This window comes from Rhopilema esculentum, chromosome 19 (genome assembly GCF_057945365.1).
Source record: "Rhopilema esculentum isolate cy_ngs chromosome 19, ASM5794536v1, whole genome shotgun sequence".
NCBI classification, from domain to species: Eukaryota; Metazoa; Cnidaria; class Scyphozoa; order Rhizostomeae; family Rhizostomatidae; genus Rhopilema; species Rhopilema esculentum.
In genome coordinates this window covers 905,428-931,297 of record NC_142833.1, presented here as the reverse complement: position 1 = coordinate 931,297, position 25,870 = coordinate 905,428, and the positions used below count along the sequence as shown (strand labels likewise).

The following is a 25,870-nucleotide window of genomic DNA, read 5'->3' as shown; positions in this document are numbered from 1 at the left end:
AAATAGCGCTGTTTAAGGACGGAACCAATCAAACCAGTAGCCTCGTCCTTCAAATTGTATTTATTTATTTATAAAAGACTGCAAAAGCTGCAGGCCTAAATGGGTTCTGGCGAGAGCTTTCGATTGATTTGATGCCTCCGGATAGATTTCTGGCTTGCCAGTAAATAACCTTCTTCAGGTAAATTTTGAAACTTTAGACTAAAGCTATAGTTAACCGCGAAGAGAGCTTTTTAGTGGCTCAAAACTTTGTCATGTGACTGTACCCCCCTAGTGACAGAAATAGGCCATAACTCAATAGACGCGAACTTTCTATCATCCAATTGACTGATATGATGAATCAAATTTACAGATCTGACTGAAATTAAAACCGCAACACAAAGCTGCCACACCAGGACAAGCAACTCAATTTTGCAGCTTTGCGCACAGTCTCTGAGAAACTATTTTTCTCTTGCGTTGTGGACTTTGTGCGCATGGTGTCCATTTGTCAAGACTGCCTTTTATGGCCAATTTTTTGGATAACTGCACTGAAATGACGTTGAATTGTTTACTTTTTCACTACATTTTTTCTATTATTTTATGCTATTGCCATGACTCTGGCATCCTCTTTGCACAAAGAATTAATATATAACAAAAGTATTCATTTTCTTCAGCTTTCCTACCATGTTACCCTGCTTAAAAGTGCGTGCGCTTATAAACGGAAATTCACGATATTTCATCTGAACAGTAGTCTTTGTCATAAGGTCAATTTATATTCAAAGCAGTGGCGTACCCAGGGCTGCAGCAGTGGGGGGGGGGGGGGTCTTGGGCACAGCCCCAGAAAATTTTCTTGGACCACGCCCTTCAAACACTCACAAATGAGGGGGAACGCCCTTTTTGCAAAATCTCCCCCCATCATTTTGATTCATGTTAGCTACGGTAAATAGCAAAGCATTTTACAATTATTATTGACACAAGCATACAGTATACTACCCCCCCCCCCCCCCCCAATGAGTTTTACATCGTTTTTGAACAATTTAATTTTCTATCAGTTTCGGGGTAAGCAGACATAAAATTGTATGACATCATAGAAAATCACCAGAATGCTTTCTTGGAGATAATCTATGTATGATTGTATCAATGGAGAAGATTTAGATGATTGTTTTATTACTGAACATGATTCATATGCAAAACCGCTTTTTGTTTTTATTTTGGTTCATTAAAAATTTCTCAAAATCTGCAGTCAGAGCATAACTTTGCGTGCTAATTTTCAAGCATTGGTCCTGGACATGCCGCCCAGGGTTTTCAGCAGATTTTGTAATTCTTCTATATTCAATAAGAAAAAATCAGAGAATTTTTTTCTCTCAATTTGAATTTGCAAAAAACCAGTGTAATCGGTAAAATTAGGGTTTCCTAAGCCTACACCTGTGTAGGGTAATAGGGTACCATTTTCTTATCATTTTTTCAATTTTCCTATCAAGAATGTCTCTTTTCATAAGATAGAACAGTTTTGATAGAACACCTCTTTTCTAAATATGTTTTTTTCACTTCACTATTAATTTCCAAATAGATTGAAGTTTGTGACTCCCATTACATAAAGGCTTTATGATAAAGTTCCTAACAGAAAAACAATTGATAGTCAAAATGTGAAGAAAAGAAATCACTTTTAAAAATAAATCAATGAACACTTTTAAATTTTCAAGATTCCAAGGATTAAAAGAAGCAAATGAATGAAAATTCGAGGGGGGCAATTTTCCCTTTACATCTAGTTTAGGAGAGCAGTTAACAGCTCACCTCAGGCTCCAAGGGGAGTGCAGAGGCAAGCACAACCTATTGCTCACCTTAAATGGCCAGGCTTAGTCAAAGTAGGAGTTTTGTTGAAGGGGGCTAGAAGCTTTTTCTGAAGATTCTAACAAAGTAGCAAAATTTTGACAAATTTGATTCTCCAGGGCAGCTATAGCCCCTTAACCCCAGGCACTGTGCACCTGTGCTTAAAGATTAGTTAGTAGTTGAATAAAACTTAAAAAATCTGATATGATTACAATTAAATTGCTATTACAGATCTGTTTTCAATGTTCCTGTGTACATGGTGGCATAATCTCAGTCAAAAACATTCGGGTCTTTCCATATCAAAAAGGGACACCCATGTAACCAACCCACCATCTCAGAATTGTCCAATTTTTTGTAGGGTTGTTCATGCTAATGAGATTTTGAGGGGTTCATAAAGCCATATTTTGAGGGGCTTATTCGATTGGATAGTAGAAAGATGTATACAAAAAATACTGATATGGCAGGGCATTGTTATATGTTGAGGGCTTTATTAGAAAGAGGGTGTTTGATTTTAGGGTTTCCTACTGTATTTTAGAGATGATGTTTGCTTGGTTCCAAATGTGAATGTTTTAATGATAATGAGTGCACCATTTCTATCACCAAACTCCAGATGCAAATTATTCTTAAGAAACTGCTGACATTGTAAAAATTTAAGAGTATCTACACTGAATCCAATGTTAGACTTTAATTGATAAAACATTTATCAAGTATTTCTTCTAAATAAAATTATTTTGAAAGTTATTTTGCAAAGTTGAAACCTTTCCCACTTACCTGCAACAATAAGTTTGTAATTAGATTTTTAAGAAAAGGTACTCCTTATCACATACAAATTTTGGAAATTTTTCATTAAAATCTGACTTTTTGAAACATAATTATCTCAAAACAAGAAAAAATGCTATTTTTTTGCTCAAGTCAAGCTTAGACATTATATATTCAGTATACAAAAGCTGGGATTTGTCACATTTTGGTAACATTGTCACAAATTGGGGCAGCATAGTTGCTAAGGGTAAAAGCAACCCCTTTGATACAGACATTTCATTGCTTTTCTGTAAGTGCTAACAGGTTTCTGATGTCATTTACAAGCTCCTGAGTATTGATTTACCCTGATGAGACATTTTCAGGGCAAAATTCCAAAAATACATTAAATTTTGCCAAAAAGGCTTGCAGCAAAAATTCAAAATGGCGGATTTGAGAATTCGAGCCAATTTGGTGCAAATTTCAAGTGGCTCTCATTCTGGAACGAATGAAGGTATTGAGCTGAAATTTTCAGGGTGCTCCTACCTCATTAGTATGAGCAACCCTACAAACAAATTGGACAATTCTGAGATGGTGGGTTACATTTACAATAATTTTGTCCCCCATTGATATGGAATGACCCATTCTCATCCTACTAATGGGAAAGTGTTTTTGGAAATTTAACAACGTTTTTTCCCAAGTGTGTTTTAGCCCATATTGCACCCCTTAACAACTACATCATCTCATTTTTTATATTTCCAAGCACCTATTCCTGGTGCTTTTTATACCTATTATGATCATATGTTTCTTTTTGGTACCAATATATGGAATTCCTTTTTATTTTTTTAGGAAAAGCTGGTTATCAATGAACATGGACCCACCGTTAGAGATTACCCCAATACCAGAAGATGATTCTATTTTCCTGGTTCCTGAGAACAGAATTCCAAGTAAAAAGGAGCAGTGGCCTTTCTTGTTTTGGATATATTTAAAGTCTCTTGGCTTGTATCATACAGGTTGGTAGATTTTGCTTAATCATTTTGCCAGCATTGATTACCGTATTTCGCTGTGTATGCAACACACATTTTCTCGAATTTTATTGGCTTTGTTTAAGGGTGCGTCTTATACATAGTAACATTGACTGTCCCATCATTTCCTTTTGAAGGCAAAAGTGTCATTTTATAGACAAAATATTTTGACATTTGGAGTACCTGTTTTCTTAATTGGTATAATCGCACTTCTGCCGGAAATTAGTGAAAGCTTTGAAATTCTCCAGCTGCAATGTATGTGATGAATGTTATGAATATAACAGACAACGAACGATAATTTTATGGACTTAAAAACCTGTAAACGTCAATGATGATTTTGATTATTTCATAATGTTAAATTTTCTACTTGATGATTTTAAACGTAATAGTTTAAGGTAACGTAATATTTTAAACATTGCGGTTTGAAAAAATTCTCCTACAAAAATCTAGTGTCTATAGCATTCTCGAGTTTATTGTTTCACTGAAATATACATGCTTTACAAGAACTGAGAAAGGGCATAGGTCTTAGATAAGTTCAGACATGGTAAAGAATATTTTTGCAGAATTAAAACATGGATTTAAGGGTGCGTCTTATGCATAGATGTGTCTTATACATAGCAACCCTTGCTAGGTGTGACACTCAAATTGCACTTCGCACTCTCTCAGAGTGCAGATCGTTGCTTGGCCCATAGTTTTGAACTCAAACTACATTTTGCTACCCATTTCTACTCATTAAGATATTCATGTTTTTGCATTGTTATATAAAAACGCTCAATATATTTCTAATGCCTTCTGTGGGATCTTTATAGAATTAAATGTCTATGTCAGATGCTTTCTTTTCACAGCCCCTTTGGTCACAATTCGTCGCTGTAATGAATGCAAAGAAAAAGGCCTGGACAACTTTGCCAGTATCAGCTCATACATCTCACCCTGCGATATTTGCGAGAGTTTCCTTTGGGATCATACAGGGCAAGTTAATCATTTGAAAGATAAGGAGATCGGTGCAAGTCGCCTTAACCACGTTGGTAGCACCTGGGTTTCAGTTTTGTGGCTATTGATCATTTTGGCCAGCGTTGTTTACCTTATCCTTTACAATGTCTTACGATACCGGGAGAGCAAGGATGACATTGTTGAGTTTTTAGCCACAACATCTATCCAATTGTTGCTGTCTATACCCCCCTTCGCTGCTTTGATTTGCAAAGTTAATTCAGCTTGGCCTGACATTGCTCCTGGCAAATGGACTGCTGCCATAAACCCTATGTTCCTTGTCCAGCGTCTGCGACTGGTGGACATGCGAAGATCTAGAGCCACAGGGTACTTTCTGCTCTTCGCCAGCCTCTTTTTCATTGCCTTGCAGTGCACCCAACAGAATATTTACAATTACGGAAACCTCGATCGCATTGATGCAGTCTTTTTCATGTATTTCACTTTAATAGTCAACACCTTCAATTTTGCTGGTATGGCGTATATTGCGTACCTTTTACGCCGAAGTTTCGAGAAAGAAGTTCGCCTGGTATCGCGCTTCGTGAACATTCACATTGAAGATATCGACATATGCCGGTTGCGACTTGCAGAAATCTTTGATCATTTCCATACATTTCGAGAGTTCACCTCTGGCTGGATGTCACTTAATATAGTTCTTGCCACACTCTCTATTCTACTTGAGCTTCATTCCTGGATCGCCGAGTCTCCAATTGGCCCTTACCGCTACGAAAGACTCGCATTTCTCCTCGGCTGTTTTGTTTTGCCTATCCAGATGCTTGGCAATGTGTCCGTTGACTACCTCTGGGGACGCATGGTACGACGCATTAGCCGGCTGCGCAGGAAGGAAAACGAGCATTGTTATGATAAAATAATGCAATTTCTTTTGGAGCAGAAACCTGGAGATAGGCCTTGGCAGTCGGTTATGGCCTTTCTTTTGTCGACCATTGCTGTTTTTGCAGGCATACAATTCAGGGTTCTCAGTAGCAGAGCTGTCAATAGTGCTACTAACTTCAACAGTTTAGACTGGAATAATACTAGATAAAAAATAACCTTGTTTAATTGTAATTAGGTATCTGTTTTTTAATTGTAATGGATGACATTCTTTGATAATCAAAGTTATAGTAATTTTTGCAAGTAATTTTCCCAATCACTTGTTTGATAGTTTAGGTATTACTTATAGAGGCTATTTATCGGAATTTGTAATTTAGATCTTTCCAAACTGAAATTTGAACTTCGTTTTGTAGAAAAGTAGCGTGGTTTTCCAACCCACGTTGTTAACTAAACAATCACTTTAATTTTTCCATGATCCATTGAAGATCTAGCTAACCATTTATCCACCGATGACATTTCTTCCAAACCAAATAATTTGTCTATGATTATGTGGTGGCTGGGGTAGCGTACATAAAGTGTAGCACTGCACAACACGAACGACTGTCCGGCGCGACACGAACGACCAACCTGCACAACACGAACAACCGACCTGCACGACACGACCAGTAGCGTGGACATGCTCGGCACGTAGACACAATTTTCCTCTTTTATTGTCAATGCGTTTTATTTATATAAAGAGAACGTTAGCCTTGCAAGTAAGCCTTAAATTTTGCTAAACATTCTTCCTAACGACATAAAAAGATCCCTAGAACCTAATTTAATCTACACGAACCTAGATTTTTTTACAAGAACATGTTGTGAAACCTTCACCGGTGCTCTTTTTGTAAAAATCTTCCTGCAGCTATAAACAATGCTAGCAAAATCTATATATTCTTTTCTACAACTTTCTCCAATTCAGTCGTATTTTACCATCTTTAGAGCTTCTATCAACGTTGTTTTGTGGTCGACCGTATTTTAAGGTCATTCATTTTAAGGAGTTGGGTTTGTTCATGTGCTTGTTTATATGCGGTAATTTTGCAGAAAAGATGGAATTTTTTTTCATTAATTTGTTCCTCTTTGCAAAATAGGAAATGGCTCCTCTGTTTACATCAGGTTACATGCTGCATGACAGAATTTTGTCATACACTATGATGTAATAAGAGATCAAGGAAACCTGAATACCAATCTGAGGAATTTTCAAGAGTCAGATAACATTGCGCCTGGATTTAGAGTCAAAATCGACCAATGGCTGAGGCATACAAACCTAGGTGTTTAGTAGCAACCCCCCTCAACTCAGCCCCGTCTTAGGATCACAGTTTTCTGGAAAACAATCGTACGGGGATAATTCATTTGACCACAGATCCCTTCAAACGATTAAAAATATCCGGCCTTGATATCAGGTTGACAATGCGGGGGAGGATTGCGCCTCATCATACTTAAGCTCTCCGTCCAAACAACCTGTTTTCAACTGTGTTACAAAATGGCAACGATGGCCAGCTTCTTTGCATTGCTGATGGCTTTTGTTCTTGGATTTTCTGTGGCAGGTTAGTGTCGGATTGTTAAGTATCAAATGTGTAGCAGACATCATTGATTGTGAGAAATCAGAGACTTCTTTTAAGGAAGTAATAATAGTTTAAAAACATAGTTTGCTTACCTTATGCTCATTTTCAGTCTACTTCATTGTATAAAATCGTGAAATGACTAAGAGTGTAGTTAGGGCACTATGTATTATCGTTTCCTTGATTTTCTTTTCTGGAAACTGTGGCAATCTCCAGAGAAGCCGGAGTATCAAAACAAACTCACTTTGCTGGAGAAATCATATTTGCTTTATATGTGGTTGGTTTCTTTCTTATTCCTGCCATCGTTCAACCAATATTCGAATGACACAAAGGCTCTAACAAAGTGCTTTCGTTTGCTAGGCACACAAAGTGAAGGAGATATCATATGCCGAAGAGAGAATCGATAAACTTTTTAAAAAAACCTGTCGTTATAGACACAAATAAACTCTCTGTAAAAGATGTATATTTTTACTAGTATAATTGATTTGATTGGTAAAGTTGAATCTTACTGTTTCCAATGGAATAAGCCAATAGAATCTTACTGTTTTATTGAACGCTATACAGATAGATTTTGTTTCCGCATTTGTATTCATATATTAGTTGGTCACCGGCTGAAAAACATAACATTCCGACCTTGCGATTGAATACTGTTTTCTTTTGTCAATACAAAAATTTTAAATATTTACCCGCAAAAAGACATAAAGTCTCATATTCTATGGCAGAAAAATTCGTTAAGAAAACTGTTTACTTTTTCTGCGAAGGATAACTTTGGAAAAATTGTTGATCGAATTCAAATTTTATTGCCAGCCCACCAGACACTTGTCATCGATCTGGTACCCGTCAAGTCAGGACCTACTTCTGGATGGGCGTGGTCAGTAACGATATGAGAGTAATCCTGAACACCCAGAAGGCTGACTTTTTGTCATACGTAGACATGCATTGCACATTTATTATCATTATTCCTTGATTTCGAATTTGAAGAGATTTGACGCAATTATTCTGTACACCAAACAGGTGTTTCTCCTATTAAGTATAAAGCATGACTGACAAAACCCTTTTTAGTGCTTTACATCGAGATAAAACAGACATTGTTGATGGTGGTATCACTAAAGTGTTTGGATGAAAAAGTCTGTGGAAAGAGACTTGAATTCGAGTTCCAAAAGGTGATATTTGATCACATTTTCAGTCATTTTAGGCAAACTTAAAAGACGAAAAGGTAACTTAAAATGCCAAGCAAAGTGACTGTTCTTTGTTTGTTAAGCAAAGTGGCTCGATTTACCAAATTGCAGAATGTATAGGCCAAACGATTAAACTGGCCGCTATAGTATAAGCATTGAAGGATTTATAACTGTCCTTTCTTATTACCTCACAGAAGGCAGACAAGGATGGAAGACATATGGAAATGGGTTCTTCATTTACCGGTCCACTACGGATTTTCATTCAAGCAATCAGTTCAACATCAATGGAGTATTCTCAACTATGCCAGACCCGACCAATAGATTCACTCTTCTGGCAGTTTATGACTCAGAAAATGTGTTTACATTTCAGCTTGTAATCAAAGACGGTAGTTTATTAATACTTTCTTTTTACACGAATATTTACAGACTAAACAAGTGGACTTTTTTATTCGGGAGGGGGAGAAAGGGGGAGAGGAGTGGGGGGTTGCGAAACGAGCAAAATAACCAAAACGACCTTTACTAATACACATTTGGGCAGTGAAAAGAAGATATCAGTTACATAAAAGATACAGAGTGATACAGAAGTGGCTATCGTTTAAATAAAATACTGCCAATAAAGATATCTAGCCTCGTCAATCTATGGTTTTTCGATTATAGTATTCCCGCCAATTATTATCTTTTCTTGTCTGACTGACATATTGACTCCACTATCTTAAGAAACACTTTTCATTATGTTGATTTAGATTAATCTTCAATGATATCATTAGCACAAAACAACATTTGAAACTACAATGTTCCCGATTTCAAGGTTCATTAGAAAACTGAACTACCAAACGAGAGTTTCTCAAACCATGGACTTTATACTGGTTATGGACCGGTGTTATATACTGGTTATAAACATTTAAGAACTTCAATTTAAGAACTTGTACTTCTACTGTCAATGCTTGACACCCAAAATTTGTTTTGTAGGAATGTTGACAGTCACTTACCCTGCAGAAGGCGTAACAGAGACAAAAGATTGGTCCTCGCCACTTATCAACACGGGGTATGCATTCAGCTTCAGTGTTTCAGTCAAAGCACAGGGCCTTAATGCTTCTGGATCTGCGTACAGTATTAATGCTTCAGTTACTGGTGCTCTTAGGCCAAGTGTCACCTTGGTACCTTTTGGTAGAAAATGGAACTATGGCAATGTGACAATTAAAGTTGGAGGAAACGGACCGTTAGACCCAATAGGAGCACCCTTTTTTAGAGGATGCCTGTCTGACGTTACCTTCAAAGGAGTGGACATAATAAAGGAGTATTTCAAACAATACCCAAACAACACGAATCCCACAAGAGGCAAAAAAATGTTTATTAGGGATGGTCATAGCTTCAGCAACGTGTCACAGATTTGCGATGATGTTATGTCAACTGCCAAGCCAACGTCGACAGATGCAACGAAATCAAAAACGACGGTGACAAATGCAAGTGCTAACCTAAGCTCGACAAAAGCCTCTTCTGTCCCGCAGACAACAAAGGCACCAAAGCCGCCCCCCAAAAATGATGCAAGCATCTTGACTGTGACTGCCATTACAATTTTTCTCTCCATCAGTTTTGAATGTCTTGTTACCTTGTTGCAACATCTTACCTGATATTGTTATCGGTTCCTTGAACATTTATCGTAACATTTCAGATATATCAGGAGAACTAATGTTTTCGTTATTGTGATATTAGCAAGTAGCCGTTGTCTAGCAAAGAAACCAGAGATGTATGTTATTGTTTTATTTTCTTATTTCTCTTCCTGAATATTACTTCTTCCTTCCACTACCTCAAAACAATATCATAATGGCCAAATATCATACATTGTACCATTAAACACACTTCCTAATCTCTTCCGTCATATTGTAGTAAACCAACATTGTTTCAAGGGGTATAGGGGTGGTTGCATTTGACTTTAAAATTTTTTGTAAGTGCTCCAGAATCTTTCATTGAATAAAATGAAGTTTTACCTATTGAGTAGCGCTTAGCACATGCCATATAATAAAAAGGGTCTAACACTAAAAAAGGGTGAAGACTCATTTCGGACGTCTATTTGCCAATTTTAAAACTTTCCAGAAAAGTTTTCCAAGAAAATAGCTAGAAAATTAACATGAATGAATCAATTTGCGATGCATTTAGTTGGAGAAGGACTTTATCTAGCAATAATCTATCAATTTCAAGATAGCAGTAATGCCAACAACAAGGGTCTCAAAAATTGGAGATTTCATCGTCGTTGAACCTATTTTCTTAACCCTCTTCATCAGGAATATCTTTTCAACAATAAATATTGAAGTGAAGTGAAGTGACTACATTGTCATTAAAACAAGGCCGAGAGATAGAAGGCAAACAGTAAGTAGGTAAATATGTAAACAAACAGATAAATAAGCAAGTAGACAAACAGATAAATGAATCAATAAGTCACTAAATTCCTTAACTTCAATCACGGTGTGAATAGTTTTATTAGAAAGGTAATGATGATATTTCTCGCAAACTTGTATTCCTCCTTGAGAATATAAATTTGCAAAGAGCAAGTAGATGAGACAGATAAGGAACGCAGCTTTGTTAAGACAGATAAGGAACGTAGGAAATAAATGAACCTTTTGGTGATTACGATCAAGATAAAATATATCATTGTTGCTATTATTGTTGTAAAAGTTATGCTATGCATTTACCTTCTGGGAAATCACTACACTGTCATAAAGTATTAGAATGTTTCTTTTAAACAAAAAACCCATGCTATTTAAGATAGCAAAACTAAACAGTGACTGAACATTGACAATAGCAGCAATGATTTTAATTCTCTGGAAAACAAAGTCTTTGTTTGGTAAAGGACACATTGATGAATGCCATATCCTTGATTTTTGGTCAAAAAGACTTGATGTCAAAAAGATGAGAAAAATTTGCAAAACACACTTAAATAGTCCTAACTTGCATTCTTTCTTTTAAAGCTAAATTGCATTCTTAATTAAATTATAGAAACAAATGTTCAGCTAAAAAGTAACCGAACTGAAACTTAAAAACCAACTTCGTTGTGCATTGCAGCGAATTTTGCTGCGTTGAAGGCAGCAATCAACTCTCAATCAACTCGATTTTAATCCAGGAATAATGGATGTTTTTATCAAATTAACTAAATTAATGAATTACATTTGTAACAAGCATGATCAAAGTATAAAAACTGTCATATCATTTTTTAAAAGCTAAAACGATAAATTCATACCTAGAAAGCGTTCCTGGTACTGGAAAGGGTTTTCTCCTTTCACTCGAGTTTATTCTAACAATGAAAGGTTTACCTATCCCCATTATCCTTGGGAAATGAAGACAATTTTTGTTAATCATCAGGTTTGATAAACAAAGCATTTTTTAACTTAGGCCAGAACATCAAGGATTCGCGACAGTGCTAGTGTCGTTGGCGGAGACAACGAAATCTGGTTTTTAAAAAAAACTATTTGAAGAAATCAAAGTTGTCCTAATTGTGCTGATTGTAATGAAACCTTGTGTCATTGGTTATGGCCCTTATATTACGGGCATGATTACTTGTCAACTAGATGCAGATTAAGGAGTCCACAAGAAAAAGATCTGAAACTAGTACCTTGAATGATATAATTGCCAGCACAAATCCAAGGAATGTTGTGAGCCTAACATCTGTTGTCCTTAGTCCGTTTTTACAGAATTGTCAACGACAAAGACCAAGAAAAGTTCTATCAGGAAACTTAGCAAATGTTGTCACGATTCCTTTGAAGATATCCTTGAGTAGTCTGATTCCCATTGGGTGAAGTGTTGAAAAAGTGCCTTAAATGAATGCTAGAGGGCACGCTGGAAGGTATTGAAAGACTTCTCATAAATGGTTCAGTGAAATGTCAAGGGAAAAGATCTTCCTTGGCTGGACAATAAAATCACAACAACGAAAACCATGGAAGGGATTCTCGCCATTAATGAAAGGGTAAGAAACTGGAAATGAACATTTTTGGTTTATACACAAAGAAGTAGAAATACCTTCACATACAGATGAAAACAAAGAAAACAGAAGAAAACAGATGAAATACAGATTTAAAAAAGAAGTCGAATCCTAAAAGAATGCCAACAAAGTTCAATGACATTCACAGTTATATCTAATGGCTTAAAAATAATCTGTGAAAGCGTAGCTGTGCAACTCTTCCATTTCATTCAGCAGCACGAAGACCTAGAAACTTCACATCGGTAGAAAGGTCTCAATTCAAGTGACGAGTGTTTGAGAGGTCGAAATCTCTTGGAATGGATAGCTTGGAGCTATCGTATTTGATAAAGCAAAATGTGATTATCTACCCATTGGCAACATCAAACATCCAAAATGTATGAAAAGCAACAGAATTTTTCGCAGTGTCGCTGAAATGCAAAGGAATTTGACCACTACAGGCCGGTCTCAGCTACTTCTTTCTTTCTGTGCGCAAAATAGTTCACAATCAGTTGCATGAATACTAAGAGAGTTCAAAATCTACTGTCGTTCTGAGTTTATTAAGAAGAAATGACTTGACTGAATTTGACAATGTACAACATTAATCTTAGAGCTGTCACTTCTACAGTAAGTAAGGAACAATTATGAAATATATACCTATAATGATGTTGATAGGCCTATCCATAATATGGCCTATCAAAATGCGTCACGTCGTACTGAAGAAGTTGAATGAATATTTTATTTTAACAAATAATATTGTTCGAGTTTCTGGAGATGTAACAGAGATGTTTTCCAAAAAAAGCTAACGGAATCCAGAGCATCGTAGATGTGACATCAAAACATTCACGAGTTAATTAGAGAAACATCAAAATAGCTACAATACCTCGCTTTAAAAAGAGCAGGCAAATAAACTGCTTCTCCATCATTTGGAATTTAATTCAATTATGATAATTAATAATGATTCAATTACTGTGTAATATTTACAATATGTCTATTAAGTTTTATAATTTTGTTGCAAAAACTTGCAAACTATTGTAAATTGTTGATCAAATACAAATCGATTTTCCTAGAAATTTTACATCTTGGACGATATAATGAAAAACTGGGACAAATAACATGGATATGAAGCCGAGCCAAGCCAACCCATACGACCAGCCAAATCTCCACGGCTTTTCATTGATGTTGTGAGTGTAAATGGATGCAGCAAGCATGGTGAACAAAGCTGCAAGAAGAACAAGCAAATCTGAAATGTACAATGCTTGCCAAAAGTACTTGGACTTGCCAAAAGTACTCCAGGGCCCTTTTGATAACAGTACTTTCTTATACTGATAAGTTTACCATGTATAAACATGTATATTATTATAACCATTGCGGAACACTCATATAGTTCGACTCATTACTCAATCTATTCTCAATTCACACCTATAGAAATAGCTAAGTTCCCCCTTTCTACAAACCAATGCTAGAATTGCACCAAACAGTCACCCTAGTTTCGAAATCACAGGACTTCTTCATATAGTGTTTTTCAATGGAGAATATTATAAAATCCAAGATTGTTTGAAAAGGGAGTGGGAAAACTACAAAAGGAAATGACAAATTCTGTTTGCATTAAAGGTTTTGGCAAGTATTGTCAGGCAGGCAGCCTCAAAGATGATGTATTTCATTGGCAGCTAGTTTAAACCAAAAGTAAGAGCAATGGTAGGGACTGCCAGGCCAATTGTTCATTTTGAAAGCACACCATAACGCCCCTGCTCAACTGCTGTATGATGTAACCACAGGAATTGAATGGTTTTGTGTAAAAGAAATCCCCATAGAAAATCACACAAAACACGGCACTCCCAATCAGGAACCTCCAGTGGACAAACCCAGAATCGAGAACTTCTCTCCAGAGCTCTTCTCTTTTTCTAGAGCCCAATCTCTTCAGGTTCTGAACATTGGATTGTATCAATTTAAATCCCCTATTTGTATCAAATTCTATGAGTCATACAATCTCTACTGCTCGATCTGCTTAGGTTTTTGGTATTCTCTAGAGAAGCACTACAGGAAAGCTGTAGGATATAAAGACCTCGTACATTAAGAGCATATGTCAAGAGAACTTCAGTCTAGATCTCCTTCTGTCTTTATTTTATGTTGTCTAGTTATCATGAATGGGTAAATGATAATCGAGAGGGAGGCAAATTGCCCCAGGGCCTCAAGATCCTCGGGGGCCTCATAACGTAATAAATTTAATTTTAAAACAAAACAATATGCCTAAGCGATTGCAAGAAAAAGACTGCAAGATTTATTCCGAATTGTATTCTAAGTTAATCTAAAAAGATCTAAAAAGGGCATGGTCGCAAAAATATTAACCAGCAAATATTTATCAGCTTATCAATAACATAGAAATCCAAGAATTTTAAACCATTTTATTAAAAATCCATTCAGTAGTTGCAACCGCTATCAGCTTAACACTCTACTGAGTAAAATTTAACTATATCTAACTAAAATTTAAACTCAAAATTTGACGCAGAAGAAAGCAAGATCCTATGGCAACATGTGACGTCATGCTTCATGCTAAAGATAAGTATTTTTTTATCATTGCTTGAGAAAACGACCTTATTATATGTTTGAACATATCCAAAATGAGCTCACCTATTTGGTAGTGGCATCCATAAATACTCTTTTTTAATTAACCAATTAGAATATCAAGTGAGGTATCCTAACAAAAGCTAACTTAGGTAATAATGGATACCTGAGGTAATCTCCATAGCAACCACCGTGGTAACAAGTATGTGCTTTTTGTGAAATGAAGCCAAAAACGAGGCAAGCAATGACATCAATCCAAGTAGAAGACTCTCGATTAGGAGGCCATAAACAATTTCAATTGTACCTGTAGAAAAAGGCCACATTTAGCATCATTTTACTTGAGGGGCTGCTTTGGGGTAAAGGATTCCTCAATCTTATTCAAGAATACTTTACTAAAAATAGTTTTTAGTGTGAAATTTGCTAACCAAACATATTCGGACATTAAAAGAGAATACGTAGCCTAACGGTATAAGAAGACTGCAAAAGAGCTTTGTAACTACAATTAGAATGAAAAAGGGGACCGCATGCAACGTGCAAAAGCAGCATTAAAAGAATTGCAATTTATATTAACTGAGACATAATGCTATCCACATATTCTTCATCGCTTCCAGGAAGATAATAGCAGATTTCAGAAAGCGTCTCGACCTTCCTCCGGATGACAATTTTTCTTTCTTCAACGTCCTTTTCTTTTCCGTCTTCTAAATATCTTTTGAATGAGAGTCTTTTGGAAATTGAATTTAAATAGAATCATCTCATGTTTGGTTTTCCCAAAGTTCAATCACAACAGTAAATTCACCTTACTCTACATACTCTTTTAAAGTTATATATTGGTCTTCTTTAGTGTGGGTGCTTTTCAGCCATATGTGGGTGCCCTTTCGGTGAATAGTCAAACTTGTCAGCAAATTAAGATTATCTCACTCACTTTGTTGGCAAGTGAGGCCTGAATACCTCCCTAGAGCATAATATCTGGCAATCACACTGTTTACACCCATTAATTTGAGAAGAAATTAAGAAAAATCCAGCCTCAGATTTTTGAAAAAAATAAGAACAGTCAGCCTGAACCAAAATTTACTGGTTCTTTTATAAATAAAGATTGTAGCTGTATAAAAATCTATGAATATATCTAGTAAACAAAGAATATATAGAAATGCATAAATATGTTATCTGAAATGTTAAGAAGAAACCTACCTAAGTGTCCAGCAGCAAATCTTGAATTTGTGACTTGTATGCAATCAATTTTCAAGATTCTTTTATCACATTCTTCAACCAGCCCTTGGATAACGACAGTGGTGTTGTGTCCTGGATTTTTTGCCTCTCGCCAGTGATCTGTGCCAATACTCAGTCCGATTACAGCACAGCTAAACATCGTAAATGTAGTTGCAAGGCCAGACAAAATGTAATGCTTGTGTTTCGGTACAGTATAGTAAATCATTGGCTGTGTTTTAAACATCTTCGGAGCAAAGACTGGAACTGATCTTGTTGTTGCTAAAATCTGCGAAAACGTATACATGGGTCAATATTGCTCAAAACGTAGTGTAGAGGCTTCGTCCGAATCAACTAAAATCATTATCTCATAAGAAGGTTCAATAAAACTAATTTATGTATGGAATTTAAAAATGCAGACAGTTTGATATTTTTTGCATATCGCTTCATGCATATCTGTTTTTAAATATATTCCAACCATCATCAGATTCAAACAATGGGTCCTCCAGTTAGTCCAATTTTGAAAAAATCTTAGCAACCTATGCGTAACACACGCTGAATCATGACTAAAAATTAGCAATAAAGAAAACGATACTTTATTTGTCGTAGGTAGCTGACTTTCCTGCGATGGAGCCTGTTTTTCCGTAATTGAAGCATCGTATTGCAACTCGACGGGGTTTTCTTGAAACAGCACCTGCTTCTTTGACACTGTTTCGCATATGAATATTTTACGATCTCAAGGACACTCAAGAAGACGATTTCAGACGAACATTTACTTACGTAATGGTTCAAGAATCTGAAGGAAAGAATATGTGGCACGCCGATACTACTTAAATGGTCATTTCCAGTATGGTACCCCACTCCCATAACACTTTTAGAGCTTCCAAACTCTCCCGGTTTCCAGAAAAATAAAAAAAATTGCTTGCATATGCCAGCGCTGAACACATCCATTTTTAAGACGCTGGGAAATTGGAGGAATAATGTCTGGACCAAAACAATATTTCGTCAATGTAATACTTTGATTGCAATTAAGATAATTTAATACATATAATCAATGCCTGTATTTAAGGGGTGTTTTTAGCAAATTACATTTTCAGGGCTCTTTTTTTACAGCAAGCTTGTTATATAACGGGTTGACCTTTTCCAGGAGCACTTATCGAAAATCGTAGAGGGGCTCTAGCTCCAACATCTACATTTACGAACATAGGTTTCATTAAAGCATTACATTGCGTTACATTCCGTGCTGTCTTCCGTTGCAATATTCCAAACGTATCTGTCGGGGTGCAAGGGGGCTTGACACCCTTGGCTTTTCATAAGTCGTCGGCAAAATCTTAAGATGTAACCGTTAGTTGGTCAATAATTTGTAAAACAGGAACAAAACCGTCTTTATCGGTAAATTTTTACTTTTCTTGAATCTCCAACCACCACAACCCCCCCCCCCACCACCCCTGCGCAGGAAGCTAAAGATACATCATTGGATGGGAAGGCAAAGGAATGGTTCCAATTCTCATAGAAATGTTCTTCTTTGCAACTGTCAGGCAGCGTATCCGCTTATCTTTGTGTCCCTAGTAGCTATCATGAAATATTACTTATTGTTACTTTGCAAAGTAAACTAAAGAAAATGAATTGTGTACTTAGGTTGCATTTAGTCGATCTAACCTGTTTCTGAAATGCCGAAAGGGAAACTGATAGATACATTGATTCTGATTATGATTATGATAATGGCGATTGTTGTTGGGGATCATCCATTGAAAACATCACCCCATGCCAGCCGAAACTACAAAAACAGCATTCTATCCCAATCAAATATTATGCGAAGAAATGAACAGAAACATGATCAATAAAATGCACGGCAACAAACTCACGTGATCAGTAATGGGGAATATGTAGTTGCCTTCGATTACACAGGGGAAACCTACTGACCTGAATCATACTCAACGCAAAATATAATGTTGGTGTACTCATAAAGACGCTTGTCCTCACCTTATAAGTAGTGCATATAGACACATTCTTGCTTCATTTTTGACTTGGTTGCAACCGATTCGGTCTTCGCCTTCCGTATATCACTGTACCTAGCTGACAGATTTTTCCTGCAACGATTATGGAGTGCAAGAAATTGGCCTATATTAGATCGCTTTATCATATGAAATGACCTTCAAATAGAACTCTTTTAATTCTTCTTTGCAAATGACCCGTGAAGAATTCAATACACATAGAATCTTTTCTATCGCATTACCGTTGGCCATTGTTTTGGTTTTTATCTTTTCGAGTGTTTGTCATTCATATGTAATCGAATGCTCCTTCACAAGTACATGGATGAAATAATGGTGACAAAATACAATGCTCTTTTCCAAACCCCGAATCTTACTCCAGTCTGCGCGCAGGCCAGCACAGAGAGCCATCTTTCCCCTGAGTCTGCTTTTGTTGAATCTGTTTGCAAAACGTTGGTACTGTAGTAAAGAAGAGCACGACTTGCAAAGTCGGTATATGAGTTCACCCCAGCAGTACGTATATTTTGCTTCCTAATTTTATTTAACAATTCCTAATTTCCTCATTTGCCTCCTAAAGACCTTGGGGAAGTCTAGCTTTACCACAAAAGAAGATGCATGCTACAGTTGAATGGGTAAACTTGAAGCATTTGAATTTGAAATGATTACAGTTTTAACGAAAATGGTCAATGTCAGAGATCCGCAAGAAGTTAGCTTGCGCGCAGACTCATTTTCCCATTGAAGGGCTTCGAAGCCAATAGAGAGCAGTGATGGAGACTGAAAAAATAAAAACTGGCAAAATATTCAGATTGATGAATGATGTAGACACCAGCTTTATAAGTGTTACACAGGAATGCCTGTACCTGTGAGGCTAAGGGGGCTTTTTCCCGTCTTGCCTTTGCAAAATTCAGCAATTTATCTCATTTTACTTCTCCCCTTTTCGTTTGCGCTGTAACCCCTTGCCTTCCTCGAAGGCAAGCTTCCCTGGTGTTTCACACAATTTTTGTATGATCTAACGAGAAAGACAGTGGCTTTTTTGATTACGCAGTCTTCATTCAAGTTCTTGCAGAGCTAAGGATGTTTTTTAGTTAAAATCTAAATCACTCAGGTGCAGCTGGCAAATTTGGATTGGGGGGGGGGGGGGGGGGGTGGTTGGGGTCAATGATTCTCATGCAAAAGCTGCAAACAGGCACCGCGGAGCGTTGAGAAAAGTGAGGGTGGTTCTAGAAAAGTGCGGGGGGGGGGGCTAAAACCGTATATAAAGAGGCTTTACTCGTAGTTTATTACTTGATATTTGGCATTTTTTGCAAAAAAGTGGTGCCTGGTCCGCGGTGCCTGGCAAAGTAAGACGCTAGGCATAGAGACCCAATGTGGAATTACATACTGTGAACCGAATAAAACTTAAAACAAGTGATTCAATAGTGAACAGGTTATTGCATGAAAATAATTTAAAATTTATCTATTATCGTGAACCCTTAAAACTCCTGGATAAACATCAGCAATGCCCTTTCAGATGTATCCTCTAAGCAATTGAGTTAGCCAATTTCATGTCCTTCTTATGAGAAACTATTCTTTGGCGGTACAGAACTTGAAAATGGCTTTGATAAAAACAAAAATTTCACAGCATACTAACTTAAAGCTTTTTTCACATCATACTAACTTAAAGCTCCTCAGAGTATAAACCGTCCGAAGTTCTTTCGGGGCTCTGTTGCTTTTTTCAAAGTAATTTTTGAGAAACTCTTGAAAAGACAAAGAGCTTTGAAAATCGTGTTGAGAATATGTAATTTAGCAAAAAAGATTGCCGAGTAGGTCGGATAGTTTCGGTAACTTAATGCAGTCGTGGTGAAATATAGAAAAATGCACAGTGGTGCAGGTACTGTCAAGCCAAGCCGTAAAAATGGGCACAGAACATTTCCAATGCACAGTTTACAAAGTTTCCTGTCTCCAAGGATACTTTTTTGGTTTCATAAGACATTTGTATCTGACTTTGCGAATTTTTATGCTGAAAAAGGCATAATGTTTCATCCACAAAAAGAACGGAATGCATCTTTGCAGCTGAGCCCTTGTCCTACGAGCATGTGTTACTAAAGATGCTTGGGGCAAAGGCAGGGTAAAAATTAGCATATCAGGTGCAAAAAAATCACATTCCATTTAAACACCCACTGGCAAGATAAATTCTGAGGGAAACTATGAATCACAAATTAAATTTATAAATAGCGAGTATTTTTTGAGGCAAGGGTCATTGTCTTACCGCCAGATGTAGAAAAATGTCCATTGTAAGTTAGTTGTAACTTGTCTGTAGGTTACTTGTATGAATAACATCGATAACACTTAATATTTCAACGCCATTTGCTATGTTTTTCATATATTGTAGAATTCAATAACTGCTCACTTATGCGTTAGAGCTATATCAATAAAACATGGAACACCCCTTCAACATAGCAAAGGGATGATGTAAAGAGTCTTCATTATTTGAATAACAAAATGAGACCTGATTTTAGAACATGTTCTGATTTGGAAAAAAATCTTCATACTGTTTACAAATTCGCTCTCCTGGAGCAACAACTTTGAGCTTATTTACATGAAGTACATAATTTTATATTAAAATCTCGATATTACTAGTATGATTGTCGTTTTCTTTCGATTCCAACGATAATAAAAACCAGGCCGATTGATATGAAGCAGACACCGACCCATCCAACGATGTAAGACCAATCCAGCCTGTAGTATTTGTTGTCATAAAAACGGACGTATGTCGATAGGCCACCAACTGCACACATAACTATGAAAAAACACACAAATCATAAATGGTACGTTCAGTTCGTAAAAAGTGACCAAAGAACACGAATGTTCGACAAAAGGGACATATTATCAATGGACATAGAACAGAAAAGCGGAAAGAATGACATTTTTACGATTTTTCGTGCTATTTTCAAATTTTGCGTTACCAAAGGCTTATTATAATTTTTGTACAGTAAGGGTGGCGAAGGAAGTAAATCTAAACCTTAGGGTGGCACCAGAAGGGAAGCTTTGGGAATATTCTTTCGTTGAAGCAAGCTACGACCCTTCTCCCTGCTGAAATGAACAATCCAGGAGCCTCAAGTATGAAGCTTTCTCTGTTCATCGATTGATGTTTTCACAGAAACCAATTTACGACTCCTAAAAAACTACCAGCTTGGAACGACTTGTCTAGAACAAGTTTAGTCTTCGACGCACTTCAAAGCACCCGTTTGATGGTCTTTTTGGAAGAGGCATAAGCCTGGTTAACACGAGGCGAATTTTTCGCGTGAAGCAAATTTTTAGCTACGATTTTTTGGCTGCAAATCTTTCTTTAGAATTCGAAGTTCAAATTCCATTGGCAAAATTATTATCTATGCGAATTCGCTGCAAACAATGCAAACCGAAGATCGAAGTTGATTTTAGTGGAAAAGCGAGCAAAACAGTAAAAAATAGATACTGGATTACAAAAAACTTTTCAGAACGTCTGCTGAAGGGGGAATTTTATCTTTCGGTAAGAGATATACTTTTACATGACCAGGAATACTTCTTAAAATGTCGCAATCTACGAAGTGTTTGCACAAACATGCATGCAGGTGTATCTGCGTTGAAAGACTGAAACTGCTGCTGTTGAGCAGGCAAATAAGCATCCAATACTTCAGAGTTGTGAAGAATTTCTTGCAAATCGTTTATTTCGGATATATTGATACAACGATAGAGCTTTCAAGCCAGTTTTCGTCAATTTGAAGTTCAAATGTTTGACTAATAATCTGATCTGAATCAGCTGGCAAAAGTCAGCTGTTTTCATATGCTGTTCTCATTGGTTTATTTAACAATTCGAAAAACTTCACAGTAAAAAATTAGGAATGGTTTCTATTTCCTGTCAAGTGAATTATTCGATGCGAAATCGCAGAGCTCGAGTTCCCACCGTCGAGGCACAGTCGGATTTAAGAATGGTAGTATCTTGACAAACACTGCATCCAAAAGTTATGGCAAGCAACATAAAAAATTTCGCTTAGGGGAGAGATGTCTACATTTCTACGGGGAAAAAGTAATGCGTAAAGTAACAAAGAGATAATTAGAAAGACTTACATGTAAGAATTTCCAGGGTACATATTGCTTTAGCTGGGGATGACTCCATGCAGAAATTCAACATAGACACCAGAAATGTCAGCAATTGAAATAAACAAGCACCAAACATGAGTGACAAGATTGCAATATAAAGTGCTGGAAGGAAAAAGATGCAGTTTGTGAAATTCTGTGTCTGCAGGGAGAAGCATCACCGACCTAACTCCGCTATTCATCCAGTTATTTCTTCTCGTTTCCTTCTCATACCTCCTTGAATTTCAAAACATACATTGGAGAAAATAGCTTTTGTTGAGAACTTAAACCTGGGATTTTTTAAAGATTAAACAAGAACTATTTCAATTCTATATCCTCGTTAGGTTCTTAACAAAAAGGGTCAGTCATTTATTGGAAAACAAGTATGTTTGTTTTTATTATTGTTCTTATTTTGATGTTTTTCTACCTCTAAAAATTCTAAATTGTGTTCATCACCTCTAAACAACAGTTTTGCAAGACATTTTAGTTGCAAGGTTGATTTGCTTAGAAAATCTGCTATGTTTGTCTTTTCCTTTAATTTTACATCATGGGCACGACTCGTTCTTATGTTGTTTTAATTTTTTAGGCAAATCGAGCCTCGATGTTCTAATAAAAATAGTGTATATGTTGCAGGGACTGCCTTGGCCTAGCAGCTTTGCAATAAAATAATGAGTGACTGAGCCTTGTACTAGAAAATTCTTACGAATAAGTATACAAGACGTTAATGCAGGTAAGTTAGAGTTGGTTTTTGCTAGAGATACGAGTTTTTGTGTAAATGAGTGAGATATGAGTATCGTGAACATTTGTGCGTTGAAACTTCTGTGCGATACTGTCGGCGAACAACAACGAAATTTCTTCGACACACCCTGTATACACTGGGTGGTAGACAACTCATACCTACTTAAGGCACCTTGGTATAATCCAGAATTGATAAAGTCATTTTTACCGAAAATTGCTTTCACAAATATTATTTGTGATTTTGTCAAGGTGGGTTTGCAGTCGCGATATTGCATCCTTGCTTTCGTGTTATCGTAACAGTGTTATGTGAAAGGTCAACTAGTATTAATCGTCGTTTTTTATTATTTGCAAGTGCCCAGCTCCGAACACAGTCTCTTTATCAATAAGTGCCAGTGAGTGAGTAGGCATTTCCTAACTATCCCTGGCAGCTTACGAAAATACTTATTTCCACAGCGGGTGGATAAGGATAAGAGCCCACAGCCTCTTTGGTCTTCAGGCATATAACAACGGGATCACAAAACACATCCCCAAAAGCCCTTCAAGATCAGTAGGACATGAGTAGAATGAGGCCAACTCATTTGCTGCAAAAGACGATTTATGCAACAGCCTCGTGCTCCTTCAGAGAGGTGTACAGCCTTTAACCTTTTTGCTGTGTTACATGTAAATAGCAGTGGTTTTTTAATGACAGCTATGAATGAGTAACAAGCAGCAACAAGAACTATTTTCAAATTTATGTGGGGTTTTGAGTTGAGAGTTTCACTTTATTTTGTACAAAGCTTTTACTTTTAACCTATAATTATGATGAGTAGGTGTAACACCATCTAAAAGCTTAAGATAGGGAGGGGTTGAGAACAGGGACATTATTATAGGCGATGGATTATTAGAAAATAACAGTGAATTATTATGAGCGGCAATGATTATAATGATGATCATTAACAATGTTGCTAATGACTACGGTGTTGGATCGAATGACGTTGAACAAAGATGAAACATTGTTTATGCAAAAAATAATCATTGATGATGACGATAAAGATTCAACAAAAAGAGGCAACTTTTATGAATTTGAATATTTGTAAACAGCAGCATGACCGAGATGAGTGTTTTGAGATTTTGAGAGATAATAAGGAAAACGTAATCGCGTGAAATCTAAATCGCATAAACTTAAAATCAGCAGAAAAAAATACAAAAAACAGGAAACTTCAGAATTACTGCTTTCGATCTATAAGCTTGATTAGATTTTCCGATGATGTGAAAAAAGTTTGTTTTTGCTTCATTGAGTATCATGTTGGGTATGTTAAGTGTAACGAATTGGCATGTGAAACAAAAACAAAGTCATTAATAACGTTAAAAAGTTTTCTTTTAATCATCCAATGTGTTGCAGTTGAAGAGAAAGGGTAGAAGGTACATGGAAAAACAGAAGAATCTTGCAAATCTTGTGACTAAGGTCTTTAATTCAAGGAGGATATAACGATCACATCGATCACAAGGTCTCTTTAGTGTCACTCATAAGGCTACACTTCTGAAAACTGTACGGTATTGATGCCTTAAAACGGCATTTTACGCTATTGTAAAAACGGCACCAATGCCACGTCTGAAACCTGTTTGGTACTGCAACACAAAACCACAGAATAGAAAAATCGACTCGTACATCTATAGCCCAAACCAGTTGACAAGGGCACCCTGCATTCTGTAAATGAATTGACGGTGGATATTGATAGCAAACCTATCAAATCTCAGTCAGTTTTTGGATTGGTTGAAGATGACCAGATCGCCCTCGTGACTTGTCACTTGTCAGATACATATTCTACATGGGCTGTATACAGTCCTTATCTACAATGCAACTTCCCGTTATTGTGTGTATTATCGAATGCATTACTTTCTATACACATAATCTTGACATAATCAATACTACATTTCTTTGCATAGCTAAAATTAGAGTAAAATTATGTATCAAAATAGGCAATTTTAAACAAGGTAGTGTCAAAATATACCTGGAAAATCTTTGAAGTTGTAATAAAGTCGATGGCATCTTTCGTGGGTTGCATTGTTCGAATGGACATCCCACGAGCAACGAAAGAAGAGTCCCTCAGTTACACTGAACGTCTCTCTTTTGCGACTCACCCAGTTGTTCGTTCCAAGACACACTGCGATTAGAATTATACCAATGCTGGACAGCAATACTGATGACCAAACTGCAAAGCGTGCCATCTCTGATACCACGAGAACTGCTACAACAATTTTACTGTTTTTGTTTAGAAATGGGCAGCGGGTCTGGTTTCAGCCGTGCCGCTAACCCCTCGCCCGAAATCAACATCACTTCCTGATTAACTATATCGCTACGCAAACAAAATGAAAACAAGGAATTTATTTATGATACAAGCCTTCCACTCAAAAGAGCGAGGAAATTCAAGCATTTAAATTTAAAATCATTTTATAAATTATCTTACAAAATAAAAGAATGTGTGCTTGAATGAGGAATCCGATACATTATTAAAAATTCTGATGACAAGTTAAAACTCACCAAATAAGGTTATCATTTTGTTTCTCCTGATCGATTTATCATCACAAATATAAAAAGCTAATGGACAAAGGGAACTTTGCTGAACCCTGTTTTCTGTCTTCGCACACCCACTAAATCAGTACTTTATGATCGATGCATCTTAGAAGGGGCCGTCTTCGGTCTTCAGAAATCCGAAACGGCATTTCTTACTGACTATGACACATGGATGAGGACCGATAAAGCGGTAATACATAGGAGACGGGATGTCACGAAAATCCCTATATCGTACATTGTTTCATTTAAGAAATTGCTATAGGAACTTTCTGAACCTTCTGAAGATCTGAAAAAAAAATTCAGAATTCACAGCAAACAAATAAGAAACGATTAGAATTTGAAAAAAGCAGAACTTCAAAATTTTGTGATTTTTCATAAATAAGATTGACCAGTCTGTATAAAACCTTGAAAGAAAAAAGTACAACAAAGTAAAACATGGCTAAGATAAGATTATCATAAGCCTCGAAAAGCCCAACAGAGACAAGATGATTCGTTATGTGGGTTTTCTTCTCTACAGGCTTTTCCATACATTTTGGAAATTATTTTGGGCTTAGTTTCCCGAGCCATTTGAACAACAGCTCTATGTCTCTTGCTTGTAAGTTCATCCTGCAGTTTTAC

General features: G+C 36.6%; 4 protein-coding genes across 7 annotated transcripts; 2 read left to right on the top strand and 2 right to left on the bottom strand.

Moving 5' to 3' along the window:
* The first annotated feature begins 53 nt into the window (after window positions 1-53).
* Window positions 54-6,250, top strand: LOC135688293 (uncharacterized). Its single transcript, XM_089113988.1, has 3 exons — window positions 54-178; window positions 3,391-3,554; window positions 4,412-6,250. The coding sequence occupies exons 2-3, from the start codon at window positions 3,407-3,409 to the stop codon at window positions 5,590-5,592; spliced, it is 1,329 nt and encodes a 442-aa protein (XP_088970114.1). The 5' UTR covers window positions 54-178; window positions 3,391-3,406; the 3' UTR covers window positions 5,593-6,250.
* LOC135688302 (uncharacterized) lies at window positions 4,719-18,378 on the bottom strand. Of its 4 annotated transcripts, none has more exons than XM_065205092.2 (4): window positions 16,470-18,378; window positions 15,860-16,163; window positions 14,838-14,975; window positions 4,719-13,328 (listed from the first exon to the last, which is right to left on the bottom strand). In XM_065205092.2, exons 2-4 carry the CDS (start codon window positions 16,119-16,121, stop codon window positions 13,153-13,155), a joined length of 576 nt encoding a protein of 191 aa, XP_065061164.2. In that variant the 5' UTR covers window positions 16,122-16,163; window positions 16,470-18,378; the 3' UTR covers window positions 4,719-13,152. The 4 variants fall into 4 exon arrangements, 3 of the variants coding, with proteins under 3 accessions (XP_065061164.2, XP_065061162.2, XP_065061161.2); XM_065205090.2 differs by having other exon boundaries at window positions 17,858-18,361; XR_010516374.2 differs by lacking the exon at window positions 16,470-18,378 and adding an exon at window positions 14,604-14,659 and having other exon boundaries at window positions 13,245-13,328; window positions 15,860-16,392.
* Window positions 6,831-9,920, top strand: LOC148957905 (uncharacterized). The gene is made up of 3 exons (XM_089113989.1): window positions 6,831-6,964; window positions 8,352-8,543; window positions 9,127-9,920. Exons 1-3 carry the CDS (start codon window positions 6,901-6,903, stop codon window positions 9,786-9,788), a joined length of 918 nt encoding a protein of 305 aa, XP_088970115.1. The 5' UTR covers window positions 6,831-6,900; the 3' UTR covers window positions 9,789-9,920.
* A 1,703-nt stretch (window positions 18,379-20,081) lies between the features above and the next one.
* On the bottom strand, window positions 20,082-25,558 carry LOC135688008 (uncharacterized). Its single transcript, XM_065204681.2, has 3 exons — window positions 24,690-25,558; window positions 21,952-22,086; window positions 20,082-20,644 (listed from the first exon to the last, which is right to left on the bottom strand). The coding sequence occupies exons 1-3, from the start codon at window positions 24,904-24,906 to the stop codon at window positions 20,481-20,483; spliced, it is 516 nt and encodes a 171-aa protein (XP_065060753.1). The 5' UTR covers window positions 24,907-25,558; the 3' UTR covers window positions 20,082-20,480.
* Between the last annotated feature and the right edge of the window lie 312 nt (window positions 25,559-25,870).

Coding starts and splice junctions, on each gene's coding strand:
- LOC135688008 (XM_065204681.2), bottom strand. CDS start 24,906: ATGGCACGCTTTGCAGTTTGGTCATCAGTATTGCTGTCCAGCATTGGT. Junction 22,087..24,689: donor CAACTTCAAAGATTTTCCAG/GTATATTTTGAC, acceptor TTTTCCTTCCAG/CACTTTATATTGCAATCTTG. Junction 20,645..21,951: donor TACCCTGGAAATTCTTACAT/GTAAGTCTTTCT, acceptor GTTTTTTCATAG/TTATGTGTGCAGTTGGTGGC.
- LOC148957905 (XM_089113989.1), top strand. CDS start 6,901: ATGGCAACGATGGCCAGCTTCTTTGCATTGCTGATGGCTTTTGTTCTT. Junction 6,965..8,351: donor TCTTGGATTTTCTGTGGCAG/GTTAGTGTCGGA, acceptor ATTACCTCACAG/AAGGCAGACAAGGATGGAAG. Junction 8,544..9,126: donor TCAGCTTGTAATCAAAGACG/GTAGTTTATTAA, acceptor TTTGTTTTGTAG/GAATGTTGACAGTCACTTAC.
- LOC135688293 (XM_089113988.1), top strand. CDS start 3,407: ATGAACATGGACCCACCGTTAGAGATTACCCCAATACCAGAAGATGAT. Junction 3,555..4,411: donor TCTTGGCTTGTATCATACAG/GTTGGTAGATTT, acceptor TTCTTTTCACAG/CCCCTTTGGTCACAATTCGT.
- LOC135688302 (XM_065205089.2), bottom strand. CDS start 16,181: ATGTATACGTTTTCGCAGATTTTAGCAACAACAAGATCAGTTCCAGTC. Junction 14,976..15,859: donor ATTTGCTGCTGGACACTTAG/GTAGGTTTCTTC, acceptor CTTTTTCTACAG/GTACAATTGAAATTGTTTAT. Junction 13,329..14,837: donor TGCTATGGAGATTACCTCAG/GTATCCATTATT, acceptor TTCTTCTTGCAG/CTTTGTTCACCATGCTTGCT.